At 35.9% G+C, this 15579-nt stretch overlaps 1 protein-coding gene across 1 annotated transcript in view; it reads left to right on the top strand.

Annotated features, from left to right (window-relative positions):
• Positions 1-10959, top strand: part of b4galnt3b (beta-1,4-N-acetyl-galactosaminyl transferase 3b) — a 33385-nt gene extending 22426 nt beyond the window's left edge. Inside the window, exons 15-20 of the mRNA XM_073853791.1 lie at positions 1321-1565; positions 5237-5390; positions 6875-6944; positions 9176-9329; positions 9419-9545; positions 9691-10959. Of these exons, the coding sequence (XP_073709892.1) occupies positions 1321-1565; positions 5237-5390; positions 6875-6944; positions 9176-9329; positions 9419-9545; positions 9691-9799 (859 nt within the window). The 3' untranslated portion in view covers positions 9800-10959. The remainder of the gene's footprint in view (positions 1-1320; positions 1566-5236; positions 5391-6874; positions 6945-9175; positions 9330-9418; positions 9546-9690) is intronic.
• Positions 10960-15579: the final 4620 nt, after the last annotated feature.

Genomic DNA, 15579 nt, shown 5'->3' with positions numbered 1-15579 from the left:
CAAAACCAGTCATAGGGGCCAGTCACACCAAAAGCGTTTATGGCAGTTGCAGGCGCCTTTTTTGAATGATATTCTATGGGCAGGGCGCGTTTGCGCGCTGTTTATGCGCGCCGAGCGCCTTGGGGTTTTTGCCGCCTGCTGCGCACGCGTTTTTGAAGGAGCGCTGAGAGCGGAGAAGCGCCCGACATCATTCGTGTCTTTCCATTGTCCAATCGAATGAGGGGAGAGGCGGGCCTTACGTTGTGGTGAGGGAAGTTTACAGTTGCTTTGAAGAACCGGACTCCACTCGCCCACTCCCTCCTGCGTGTTTGTGCACCTCTCACCCTCAAACAAGGTCAGAGCAAGGATCCTCTTTTTAAAGTTTCGGCCAATATGACAGCCAACAGCAAAAGAGCGCCCACGCTTCAATATTTGATTGACAAGACAGCTGACTCGGTGGTTGCTTAGCAATATGAAAAGCCGCGTCGCACTGCTCTTTTTTTTTTTTTTTTTAAAGGCAGTGCATCGCGCCTTGCGTCTGCAAGTGTTTAAAGTGCTTTTGGTGTGACTGGCCCCTTAAGGGTGTTTTTTTTTTTCAAATTGAGATTTATATTATATCATCTGAAAGCTGAATAATTAAGCTTTCCATTGATGTATGGGGTTAGGATAGGACAATATTTGAAGATACAACTATTTGAAAATCTCAAATCTGAGGGTCCGAAAAATCTTTGGACTTTAAAGTTGTCCAAATTAATCCTTAGCGACACATTACTAATGATAAATGCATTTTATATATTTATGGTAGGACAAAATATTACAAATATTTTCATAGAACATGAGCTTTACTTAAAGATGCAATTTGTATAATCCGCGCCGCTAGAGGGCGCCAGATCAAATCAATAACAATGACGTAGATTAACGATGCTCTGAAGCAGCGTGGACTGATGGGATTTCTTGTCTTTAACTCAAACGCTGATGCCCATCAATCAGACGGGAACGAGAAATCATGTTACACATGAGTAAAGTTTTATAAATGTTGTGTTTGATGACATTGTTTTTTTTCATTATGTAAGGTTTCATGTAATGTTCAAAACGCAATTGTTAGTCATAGATGTTACAGTATTTGTCCAATACGATGGTTTGTTAACACAGCACAGAATTAAGTGTTCAGATGAACAAACTTGCCCCGACAGACGCTATTACTTCCGCATTTGTCCATGACAATGTTGTCATGTGGTTTTTACGTCAGTAACTTTGCATACGGTACATAGTTTGTTTGAGAAGTGCAACATTATACATAAATAGATCTTTTTTTCATTAAGTTGGTGTTTGTGTTGGCAGGCGTTTTTCTCTAGATCGTATAGTAAACATTGAGAAGAGGGCTGATAATCCTCGGGGCAATAGATATCTACTGGAACTGGACCTGTTGGAGACTTCTGGGCGCCACCTGCGTCTGGTTCAATACGTCTATGTGTCAGGATCCGATTACTGGAGTAGTAAGGAAGGTGCTGAAGAACCGGTCCTGTGCAATCCAAGCGGCTTTTACTGGAACCCAACCGCTACGGTTCACTTCATTGTTCCAGTGAGATGTGGTTACAAAATGAAGGACCGGTTTCTCTTTTAAGATGCTTTTTTATGAACCTTTCCAAGATGGTTGGATACTTTGCTTTAGATAGGTAGTGCTGGTCTATATGTAGCATTTAGTGGGTAGTCTGGTTAGTAGTACAGTCGTGTTGCATTTAGGTATAGTTTTACTACATGCTGTGTGAGTAAAATGCCCAGCACAATATCTTATACTGGTTTCCAGCATAATGGGAGCAAAAAGTCACATGCTTAAAGGAACCGTGTGTAGGATGGTGGCCAAAAATGGTTCTGCAATCACTTTCAAATTACTGTAGAGCGGTGTATCTCATTCCCTCCCCCCTGACTCAAGGTTGCCAGATAGTATAGGCTGCAGGATCCAACAGGAACGTACTGGTTATTACAAGAAGCTTCCAATGGCAAGTGACGAGTCCTACACGTTTTTTTTTTCTTTTAAACCTTTTGCGCCGACCGTGCCACGCTGGCGAGCCGACGAGTCTTTGTTTACAAACTATTAAGTTTACAATGTATCATATTGATGAAGAAGGGTATTAAACTTGTCATGCCATATATATCATTACAAAGGGTTGAGATGTCATTTCGAAGTGCTGTTTCATAAAATAGATGCTCTAGCAAAATTAATAATACATTTAATGCACCGAGGTCATATCGGAAAGTGTTCATTCATAAAATTACATCATACCTTTATTATGAAACAGCACGACACGTCCATCCAGACTCGCGCTGCTCCATGCCAAGCATTCACAATATAACATCCATTTGCAGTTTGGGCCACAAACGTATTACATATGAGAAATATTGATATTCCATCGGATTTTGTATAAAATAATCCTCAATCATATTGTTTTTCAATAGTTGTGCACACAGCGCGATTCTACTACGGAGAAGGCATATCGTTATGCGATCAGGGCAATCTCCATGCAAAGCGTTCACAATATAACATCCATTTGCAGTTTGTGTCCACAAACATATTACATATGAGCAGTGATGCCACAGTTACTTTGAAAAAGTAATCTGATTACTGATTACTGATTACTCCTTTAAAAAGTAACTAAGTTACTTTACAGATTACTTGATTTTAAAAGTAACTAAGTTAGATTACAAGTTACTTTGTTAGTTACATTCCAGTAGCTGCCAACACCCCCACTGCCTCAACATTAAAAATGACAACAGGTTTTGCCAACACTCACTTTATTGGAAGTGCATTTTTAACAGTAACGTCAACAATGTATCTCCTGACATTTTAAGTTGAACTGTTGTGTTTTAAAAAACTAATATATATATATATATATATATATATATATATATATATATATATATATATATATATATATATATATATATATATATAATATATATATATATATATATATATATATTATATATATGAGTCTTTCTTGACTTCACTTAACGTAAATAGGGGTGAGCAGGGGCCATTTTCAGAAAAACTTAATTTTAAAAGTTAATGTTTTAGAGGGAGATATATTTTTGCTGTGGTCAATAACTCACAATTGTGGTCTATCAAAACCAGCTGGAATTTTGAACAAATGTAAAACAACTTCTGTATAATTTCACTTTAAACAAGAGTAGTGAATTGTTACTTTTGACCTTGACAGCAGGGACGAAAGTAACACACAGGTGGGTCAAAAGTAACACAACAAAACATGATAGATTTTTGTGTTACACTTGTTTTTATTAAATATATATTACTATGACCTCTTTAATATGTAACTGCAAACTTATTTTGTCATTTATCTTTGTAAAAAATAATTAAATTATATTTTTATTTTAAATTTCAGTTTTATCAAATTTTTCAAAAGCAACCAACAGTACAAACTTAAATTGCTGAGACTAAAAAAAATTCAATAGTTTGAACACTATGAAAATAAAATTAAATCAAATTAGAATAATATAAAATTTTTACCATATTATACACAGTATTAGCAGCGGGACAAAACTAACAAGTGTTACTTTTGACCCGACAGGATCTACTTACTCTATAAACTCGACTTACTTTTATTTTGAAAAACTGAGAAGTCTTCAGGATGTTATACCTTGTAGATTTATCAGTATTGTAACACATGAAACGAGAAAACAACGCGTTGTAAGAAAAAAGACCGCTTTTGGAATGTACTTATCATGGTTGAAAACACAGTTCTGGATCTACACGTGGAAATCGGTGAGTAAATAACGCGATATTTGTCAACTCTTTCAGAGGTTATGTGCTAATATGTTGTCATAGTGATATTTAGATGTTATCAGGGCTCGGAGAAAATCGCTTTGTTACTTTCGTTCTTCAACTCTCCCACACTTACTGGTTTTGCACTGAAGTCCAGCTTTTGTTGTTTGGGTAGTGGATGAACTCCTGCTCACTGCTTCGCATCACCGGGTGGGACTTGCTCTTAGTTTCACTGTCTGCGCCGTGCCGCGACTCCAAATGGTTTTTTATTTTTTTATTTGACGTAGTGTTTTTGTAGCTGCATCTCTCTTCTCTCTCCATTGTACGTTGTTTACGTTTGTGTCGCTTACACGTGACCTGAATTGTCCTCGTGCTGAAAACGTGACTTGTCGCACACCTGACTTCACTTCCCGAGACGCAAGAAGAAATATACAAGAAAATATATATTTTACTAAGGAAAATTTCAAAAATAGTAACGCACAGTGACTTGGATAAGTAACTTTAATCTGATTACTGGTTTGGAAATATTAACGCGTTAGATTACTCGTTACTAAAAAAAGTGGTAAAATTAGAGTAACGCGTTACTAAGTAACGCGTTACCGGCATCACTGCATATGAGAAATATTCATATTCCATCGGATTTTGTATAAAATAATCCTCAATCCATGTTGTTTTTTAATAATTGTGCACGCAGAGCTTCTACTATGGAGAAGGCATAAAGTTACGCGATCAAGGCTATCTCCATGCCAAGCATTCACAATATAACATCCATTTGCAGTTTAGGTCCACAAACATATTACATATGAGAAATATTGATATTCCACCAGACTTGGTATAAAATAACCCTCAATCCAGGTTGCTTTTTAATAATTGTGCACGCAGCGAGAATCTACTATGGAGAAGGCATAATGTTACGCGATCATGGCAGATTCAAATTCCTCTACCTTTTCAGCCGTCTCCATCTTTCAAAGGCATCTCCTATACAAATCCTTGTTTTATTGAAGACTTTCACGATGTATTTCGGATTCATAACATTAGAGATTTTTTATCCGACACGTTCATAGCTGCAGCTGTGGTAATTAGAGCAGAGTTGGCAACCTGTATGCCGAAACATTACTGACTTCGTGATTGGTAGATAGAAGGAGGGTGGCGCATCAGACCAAAACACTACATGACAACATAAACACCAGTTGAGTGCTGCAACTCCACTTTTTAAATGACAATATCTTGGCCGGACCACTGTTGTCAGTTATATAAGTATATGAAATGAACATGATTTCTTAATGTCTAGTGACATAGCAGGGCCATTTTATGATTAATTGATATAAATTTCTTACATACTGTTCCTTTAACCAACTAAATGTTACAATAGCAAAAAATTGATTGAATATGCAATATACTGTACCATAATAAAACACCCTTTAATGTTGTCAAGTAAGCTGTATAATACTATGTGTGTTTGTGTGCCTGCAGTGAAGAATCAGGCCCGTTGGGTACAGCAGTTTATTTCAGATATGGAGGAACTTTACAGTAACACTGGAGATCAAAACTTTAACATCATCATCACTGACTATGAAAGCACTGATATGGACATAGAACAAACACTACAAAACTCTTACCTACCCAGATACACAGTACATTTTAAGCAAGCTGATTTTATTGACCACATCACTGAGAACAACCTCCTTTCATTCCATTACCAAAATGATGCACCCTGAACTGTGCTTAAAGGATTAGTCCATTTTCTTGGAAGAGAAATCCAGATGGTTTGCTCGCCACCATGTCATCCGGGATGTTGATGTCTTTCTTTGTTCAGTCGAGAAGAAATTGTGTTTTTTGGGGAGGGCATTGCAGGATTTTTCTCATTTTGATGGACTTTAATGGAGCCCAACATTTAATACTTAACTCAACACTTAACAATTTTTTTTAACGGAGTTTCAAAGGACTATAAACAATCCCAAACGAGGCATAAGGGTCTTATCTAGCGAAGCGATTGTCATTTTTGACAAGAAAAATGGAAAGTGTGTACTTTTGGGGCACAACTTTTCGTCTAGGTCCGGTCCAGCGCGACCTAACGTAAATGCGTAGTGACGTAGGGAGGTCACGTGTTACATATAAAATGCACATTTGCGGACCATTTTAAACAATAAACTGACACTAAGACTTAATTAGTATCAGTTGACATACAACAACGTAGGAACGGTCCTCTTTCAACACACTTGTAAACACTGGGGAGGAGTTTCACGTTCGTCCTCTGTGACCTCTTGACGTCATGACGTATTGCGTGGGGTCAGCTGGCGCATCACGACCGGATCAAGACGGGAAGTTGTGCTTTAAAAGTGTATATTTGTTATTTTTATTGTCAAAAATGACAATCGTTTCGCTAGATGAGACCCTTATGCCTCGTTTGGGATTGTTTATAGTCCTTTGAAACTGTTATAGTCCTTTGAAAAAAACTGTTAAGTGTTGAGTATTAAATGTTGGGTTCTATTAAAGTCCATTAAAATTAGAAAAATCCTGCAATGTTTTCCTCAAAAAAACATAATTTCTTCTTGACTGAATAAAGAAAGACATCGGCATTTTGGATGACATGGTGGTGAGTGGATTGTCTGGATTTTTCTTTTGAGAAAATGGACTAATCCTTTAATTAAGGTATGATAGCTGTGACTGGTGCAGTACCCTTTAAAATGGTCTAGTATGTACAATTAAGGTTTGGTACATGGTTTCCCGGACCAGGATTAGCTTAATCCAGGACTAGGCCTTAGTTTAATTAGGAAATATAACTAGTTTTAATAAACATGCCTTACTAAAAACATTACCTGTGTGCATTCTGAGGTAAAACAAAGGGCACTGATGTATTTTAAGATATGTCCGTGAAAGATGTTTTCAGTTTGGAGAGCTCTTAAAAGTGTTTAAGTCTAGGACTAGTCTAATCCCTGTCCGTGAAACCACCCCTTGAGGTACTAATATGCACTATGTGTACTTTTGAAAAGGTACTGCCCCGTGACAGCTTTTGTTCCCCTAATTTTTGAGACTGCTAGAAGATTAAACTATGTAAAAAATGAATGTTTTTGTTTGTTTGTTTGTTTGTGTGCATGTATCATCTTTTAGATATCAGTACCTCAGGTTGAGTGGAAACTTTGAAAGATCGGCAGGGCTTCAGGCTGGAATAGACCTTATAGATGTGAGTTTCAGAAGCATTCGCTTCATATATATTTTAATATAATAATTAATACTAATGTTAATGTTATGTTATAGCATTTTTGCAAATACCTTAGGTGCACTATAATATAATATCACAGCTGTTATACCGAAATCTCGTGTCTCCATTTTCTTTTTCATAAATCATTATTATTGGTCACTACTTTATGTTTGTCAGTGGTTTCACAGACACAGACTTTCTAAAGCCAGGACTAGTTAAATTACTTAAAGATGTTAATTAAGAATTTTTTTTAATAAAAAAATACCTTAGAAAAATAAGTTACTGGTGTGGATCTTGAGACAAATCAATGGCAGCGAATGATATTCATGATATTGAATGGCAGCGAAAGAGTTAATTACAAATTTTAATATTAAATTATTTTAATATTACCTTTTTATTTAAAATGTAATTTTTGAAATACATTTTAAACATCTTACTTTATTTAATTACACTTTATTCTTGCCATGAATATAGCCTTAGAAGCTGGTATGGCGTTTAAAGGGAAAGAAAGAAAGAAAGATTTAATAAGATTTAATATGTAAATGTTATTTACATTTTATGCTATAATTGGAAATTCCTTATGTATATTATAATTTTAATATTGGCGCTTTCATTTCGAAATCTTGAATCTCCTTATTTTTAAGAATTTGGACATACAAGCTTTCAAAAAGGACAGCGACTATATTTTAATTTGTCTAAAGTATTACTATTGCGTATCATGTATCTTGCTGAAAAAAATATAAACCATTTTCATTAGGCTGGCAATTTAGTCATTTGTTTATTAAGATATTAAAATTATTTTTTACAAAACCATGTGATGATAATTATAAATTTGATACACACTATTTTCCAATTTTAATCCTACAATTATTTTTACAGTTATTATCGCTAAAATTCATATTTTTAAATCTTACAGACAACTACTTTTACAGTTAGCATTGCTAATATACTGTATGAAAATAAATGATTACCCGGGTGATTCTCACGAAAACTTGGTTTTAAAAATGTCAAGCATGAAAATGTAAAAATTGCTTAAATTTACTTTTCCCCCATCAGACATTGAAAAACAAAGTCTGCAGTAAATGGGAACATTAATTTAAAAACTTTTACTTATCATTTAACACTTTTTGTAACATTATTTAAAAAATTAGTCCTAAAAAATCTCATTACCGCAACAGTCAGAAAACATCAACACTGACATATTTTCAAAATGACATGACAAACCTGAAAGAACATAATTTGGAGATTCTGCACATGCATTTAAAATTAAAGTATTATGCTTCTATTAATTAAATTAACATTTAATAAGCATCTGTTGCGGTAATGATAATCAAAATGTCGTGTAAGCATTCTGACAAGACAATATTTCAAATTAACTGTAAAAAAAATGATCTTACCTGGTAGCCATCTTGAAGTAACTGGTCCATGTGCTTGGTCACTCAAAATCAAACTTTATTAAAATTCTGTATGTGTGCTTAAACTGTTCTCAAAAAGTGTTGCGGAGGATGAGAACATCAGGCATGGACACATCATTTTCCTAATTTTTCTTCATTATTATTATACATGAATATTCAGTAAATATTATTTCTGTCATCTGAAGTAGTCTAGCAAAACATCATTTATTTTCCTTCTTAATATTTTTGTGTTAATCTGATTAAATTACAACATAATGCATGTTCAAACACAGCCGGACACATTGCGGTAATGAGAATTTCAGCAGAAAATGAGATAAAATTTCCAATTATAAATTCTTATGTTGAAATCACACATTGTGCAAGGTAGAACACAGTATTGTGTTAATTCTGATGCTTTTTAATGTTACTATATTACACATTTTAAAGCTAAAATCATTAGTGCCGTGGTGTTTCAATGGCTTCGTGAGAATCACCCACCCATGCTTCTTTGATAGAGATATGAATATAATAATATAACCTACAGATTATTGTTTTTGCATTTGGTATCGCTAATGTACATGTATTTTGCAATAATATCATATATTCAGTATTTTTCATAATTCTTTTTTATATTTGGATACTGTCTGTACTTATATGTTTTTAATGTAAAGCTGCTTTTTTAAAAATTAGGTTTGACGTACTCAATAACATTTCTAAATGTGTAGTGCTGTTGTATACTGTTAGTTGTTCTCAAATAATAAATCAGCTTAGTTCAGAGTTAAATATTAAAGGATCTCCATCTGTCCTTCTGTCTGTCAGGATAATCACAGCATTGTGTTTCTCTGTGATCTGCATATACATTTTCCACCCGGCTTCATTGACACTCTGAGGAAACACTGCGTTGAAGGTCACATGGCCTTCGCTCCCATAGTCCAGAGACTCAACTGTGGCGCTTCACCGCGGGAACCCGATGGTACACGGTGTTACAAAGAGACAAAAAGACTATCTGCGAACAAAGCTTTGTGTAGATGTAAAACTACATTCACTGTGTTTGGTGTGCAGGTTACTGGGAGGTCAATGGTTTTGGGCTTCTGGGCATCTATAAGTCAGACCTGGACTCCATTGGGGGCATGAACACTGAAGAATTTACTGACCGCTGGGGTGGAGAAGATTGGGAACTACTGGACAGGTTAGATATGAAACGCAAGCATTAACAAGCTTATGAATCATAAGTTATAGTTAAATTCTGTCATTTACTAGTAGTTGTGTATTATTGACTGATGTGATGATGAGGCTGATACTGACAAAAATATTATTATTATTATGTGCTGAAGGATCCTGCAGGGTGGGTTGGAAGTGGAACGACTCTACCTGAGGAACTTCTTCCATCACTTTCACTCCAAACGTGGAATGTGGAATCGTCGGATGCTGCGGAATACGTAACCGGGTAAACCGTTTCGCCGCTGCGTAGCAACGGTTGCCATGGCACTTTAAACTGTAGAACTGACAGGTGACTCTATACCTCGGGGCATTATAGATGTGTGGATGGCCAACGGCATCCATCTATCCGTCACTGCCGATCCAATGTGATTTTAAGTGATGTCTGTGAAATGCAAAAGTTGCTGAGAAGTTCAGTAACACTAAGTACTGTTATAACCTGAACTCAGATCAGTGTGTTTTCAATGACAACAGCTCCCTCTGGTGTTCAGTTCCTAAGCCATTAAAATAAGAAGGACATGAGGAAAAATGCTGGTGGATTGGTCAAAGATGTCTGGAACATTGTTGATCTTGTGATGATGTCATCAATTTGAATTAATGTTTGTTTGGCTAATTCTGTTCTGACAGACAGAATTGTAATGTTATATGTGATTTATGTATATAAAGATAAAATGTGTATTTATTCAGGTAGCTATGAATCTTGGATTTTGCACACTGTTGTACTGTATGTTTTATGCTCTGTGACCTCTCAATTTTGGAGTAAATCGTGACAGAATGTTTATTTATCATATTGCAAAAAGATGTTATGGAAGTGGCTTGATTATTAATATTCTTTGTGTAAAAAATGGGAAGATAGCTTTTTGGGTTTATGTGTGTCATATTTTAGGGAGTAGAGACAACAGACAAGTTGATGCAGACCTCTACCCCTGTAAAACCAAGCTGTTCAGTATTACTAAAAATACATTGAAATCCGGTAATGTTCTGACAAAAACAATAACGACAATAATCCTGGCTAGTTTTGGCCATTTAAAGTTGATGTTTGCTATGAAGTGCCATCTGCTGTGCATGACCTACTGTCTCTTCTGTATAGGGATTTCAGCACTGCTTTTACAAAGGTACTTTTTAAATGGTTACAAAAACTTTAATAATTACTGTCATGTTGTTGCGTTGATGTTTTTGTGTGCTTTTTTGTAATGCATTTTAGATCTGACAGTCAGTAGTGCATTACTTGTCAAAACTCGTTTATTATTTATTTTGACACGTTTCATGTGAAGGATCCTTTTGCAAGATGCAAACTGTTAACCTTAAATTAAAGATTCTCAGCTTCCTGTCTTACTCAAATGTTTTTCCAACAGTTGTTAAAATAAAGCCATAACAAAATAACAGTGCTATGTTCTTCGATATGATGCCATTTGTCTTTGTGTTATGTCTTCAGGTGAGCAATGGTATCAGGTTTGTGCTTAAGGCTTGTCACAGTTTACACCGACTATGTTTACATGCATAAAATTTTGTCAATCTGACTGAATTTATTGCAATCTGATAAAAAATGTTGTACATTCTATATCATCCGAACCTAAAGTCTGCACAAACGGGTTGCCAGATTTGCATACCAAAACCAGCCCAATGGACATTCAAAACTAGTCTGAAAGCATCCCAGTGACTTTTCAAAGCCCAAATACCAATAACTAATAAACAAAATCCTTTCATCTTTAACCTGAAGAAAAAAACTTGCTGAAACAATTTGTTCAAATCTTAAGTCTGCAAAAAAGCAAAAGACTTTCAACGCAGCGCATAGCACCTCTCGTCGGAGTCACGCTTTATCTCTTTATAAATGTACTGAGTCAAAGTTGAGTTGGAGAAAGTTGTTGTTAAGAAGTTATCAAATATAAGCAAAGAAAACACACTTTTTAAAAGGCATGACGCTATTTTCTTGCTTTATGTAATGATATGAAATGAGCGCTGCATTTACATGCACAAAATTTTGTCAATCTGACTGATTCAATCCGACTACAGGTACAACCGTACAGTTTAAACACTGCAATCTGATATAAAAAAGTTGTACATTCTATATAAACCGAACCAAAAGTCTCCGCAAACGGGTTGCCAGATTTGCATTTCAAAACCAGCCCAATGAACATTCAAAACTAGTCTGAAAGCATCCCAATGACTTTTCAAAGCCCAAATACCAATAACTAATAAACAAAATCCTTTCATCTTTAACCTGAAGAAAAAAACTTGCTGAAACAATTTGTTCAAATCTGAAGTCTGCAAAAAAGCAAAAGACTTTGCAACGCAGCGCACTCTCGTCGGAGTCACGCTTTATCTCTTTATAAATGTACTGAGTCAAAGTTGAGTTGGAGAAAGTTGTTGTTAAGAAGTTATCAAATATAAGCAAAGAAAACACACTTTTTAAAAGGCATGACGCTATTTTCTTGCTTTATGTAATGATATGAAATGAGCGCTGCATTTACATGCACAAAATTTTGTCAATCTGACTGATTCAATCCGACTACAGGTACAACCGTACAGTTTAAACACTGCAATCTGATATAAAAAAGTTGTACATTCTATATAAACCGAACCAAAAGTCTCCGCAAACGGGTTGCCAGATTTGCATTTCAAAACCAGCCCAATGAACATTCAAAACTAGTCTGAAAGCATCCCAATGACTTTTCAAAGCCAAAATATCAATAACTAATAAACAAAATCCTTTCATCTTTAACCGAAAGAAAAAAAACTCTCTGAAACATTTTAAAATTGGTTCAAATTTGAAGTCTGCAAAAAGCAAAGGATTTTGCAAAGTAGCGCATAGCATCTCTCGTCAAGTTCACGCTTTATCTCTTCATAAATGTACAGAGTCAAAGTTGAGTTGAAGAAAGTTGTTGTTAAGAAGTTATCAGATATAAGCAAAGAAAACACACTTTTTAAAAGGCATGATGCTATTTTATTGCTTTATGTAATGTTATGAAAGTACACATGAGCACTGCATTTGTTTACATGCACAAAATTTTGTCAATCTGACTGAATTCAATCCGACTACAGGTACAACAGTACAGTTTACATGTAACCTAAACATTGCAATCTGATGAAAAAAGTTGTACATTCTATATAATCCGAACCAAAAGTCTCTGCAAACGGTTGCCAGATTTGCATATAAAAACCAGCCCAATGGACATTCAAAACTAGCCTAAAAGCATCCCAATGACTTTTCAAAGCCAAATACCAATACCTTATAAACGAAATCCTTTAATCTTTAAAGGTGCAGTGTGTAAATTTTAGCGGCATCTATTGGTGAGGTTGCGACTTGCAACCAATGGCTCAGTCCACTGCTCACCCCTTGCTTTTGAAACACATAAAGAAGCTACGGTAGCTGTCACCGGACAAACATGTCATGGTCGGAGACAACAAAAAATTGTCCGTGAGGGGCTTCTGTAGAAAAATGGCGGCACAAAATGGCGACTTCCACGTCAGGGGACCCTCTTTGTATGTAGATAAAAACGTCTCATTCTAAGGTAATGAAAACATAACGGTTCATTTTAAAAGGTCTTTATACACCCCTGATAATATAGTTTTGTATATTACTTTGCATTTTTGCCAAGAGTTTCTTCTAAAAATTACACACTGCACCTTTAACCTGAAGAAAAAACTTCGGATCGGATCACAGATCAGACAACACCACCACTTTTAATATGATCCAAATTTGCATCCGATCGACCTTAATTGTATTGATTAAGGTGTTTACATTACATGGAGGCTTTTCAATCCAATTGAGCCATCAATACGATTACAAAAAGATTATTTGGTTGCAAAGTGTCTGTACTAAAATAGATCAAAAAGGCATATTGAAACCAGGACATCAGAACCTTTTTGAAATATCAGTTTAAACCAAAGTTTAAAATGCACCTAAAGCTTTAATTGAAACACATCATATAACTTCTACAAAGTGTTTTCAAAAGACACGTAAGAAGTGTTACAATGGTTGTTATTATAAGAACTGAAGACACTCGCCTCTCCCTTTAGGTGTATAAATTCTTCATATTATTTCATAGTTCCCACGGGTCCTTAAAATCCTTGAAAGTTTGTGAATCTGGGAAAAACATTCGAGGCCCTGGGAAGTTTTTAAAAATAAACATACATAAATATAGGTCATAGAAAGTGCGTGAATCTATTTTGTGCCAGAAGTTTTCTGTAAAAAATCCATATTATTCCCTGTGTAGTGTAAGATAACAAAATAAAAGTTCTAGACTTTTTAAGCACACGTGCTAAACTGTTCGTTTTAAATGCTTATATCTTCTGTATGCGAATGTTGATTCATACCAAAATGCTTTTTTGCATAGTTGTGTTTGACACATGAAAACGTCTCGGGTTACGTATGTAACTGTTGTTCGCTGAGAAGGGAACGAGACGCTGCGTCTCCCTTGCTATACTTCCTGCGTCCCTGTTATGCCGTCTTTGGCAAAATTTCAGATAGCGATATACTTCCTGGCTCCGCATCACCCTGTCTTTGTCATTAAGCCTCACCATTGGATGAATTTGATTTACACATTCAGACGCACTTACCCCTGGAGGCGTCCCCAAAATGTCTCCGCAGTGACGCAGCGCGAGTTCCCTCGAAAGGGAACAGTAAAAATTTATCTTAAAAGATAACACGAACCTTGCTCTCATTTGAAATGTGTCTCCACATTTAGTCCTTGAATTTGAGGGTATTGGACCTGGAAAGCCCTTGAAAGGTCCTTGAATTTTAAGTTAACTAAGACTTCTATTTTATCATTTAAATAAATACATTAGTTCAACCTCACTGTAACAGTGCGATTTAGACAAATGAGTGTCTAGACAAAAGTTTAACTTAATATCAAACTCAAAATCAAAATTTACTTAATGTCATTCTCTTGAAAGAAGAAATCTGATCTTTGTGGTGATAGAGTAATCTTTTCCCACCACGTACACGTACCTCATTGTGTAAATGCCTGTCAAAGCATCACATTACCAATCCAACTCTTTTGAACTAACTTCTTTTGTCACCCTCAGACAGGTGACAGACCAAATAAATCACAGTCAGAGACACCATCTTCTCTTGTCCTTGAGAAGAAATGCACACCAGTCACACAGTGTGAATATTCTGAATAAGTCACCTGTCATCTGCTGGTGGTCATCGTGATTTCACCCTATTGATATGTGAGAGGAACACAGATCTGTCAATCAAACAAGGTCTGAAAGTTCTGTTTGCATTGTCTGTGTGTGTGTGTGTGTGTGTGTGTGTGTGTGTGTGTGTGTGTGTGTGTGTGTGTGCGTGTGCGCGTGCGTGCGTGTGTGTATGTGCGTGTGTGTGTGTGTATGCGTGTGTGCGTGCGTGTATGCACGCATTTAAATATATTATACCACAGGGCTGTTGAATGCTTCATTCTGATTGGCTGAGATACATTCTATGGGTGTGCATTATTTGTCAGTAAACGCACACCTATGAAGTAGTTCCAGTTCCATCAACCACAATTTTAAATTTTAACTAATAAAGCATAAATATATGTGTGGTAGCAAAATAAATATATTGAAAAGAGTAAATAAAATAATTCAAAAGAGAGGAAAATGAATACACACTTATTGCCTGCATGTTCATTTTTCTTTTTGCTTCATTCCTGATGAGATGTGTAAGAAAATAGTCCTAATCACAACCTGTCAAATGTCTTAAAGAGCACCTATTGTCTGATTCACGTTTTTACATTTGCTTTGATGTGTAAGTGTGTGTTAGTACATGTTAGTGATACGCAAAAGGTACAAACCCCAAAGTAAACGATGACGCGAGTTATCGTCTCCAACGTAAATCTCTTTTCTTGGACTACAACAAACACACAGATTCTAGGAAACAGTTTACTTCCAGGGATTGGTGATGTAGACACGACCGACATTATCATAATTCATCCCGCTTCAGACTCACAGCCTGTAAGTTAACTTCTGTTAGCAACCAAATCTTTCAAACATGGTAAAGAGCGTCACGTTTCCGGCTGACG

Source organism: Misgurnus anguillicaudatus, chromosome 15 (assembly GCF_027580225.2).
Source record: "Misgurnus anguillicaudatus chromosome 15, ASM2758022v2, whole genome shotgun sequence".
Taxonomy (NCBI): domain Eukaryota; kingdom Metazoa; phylum Chordata; class Actinopteri; order Cypriniformes; family Cobitidae; genus Misgurnus; species Misgurnus anguillicaudatus.
Note: the sequence above shows the minus strand (reverse complement) of the source record. Positions and strands in the feature narration are given on the sequence as shown.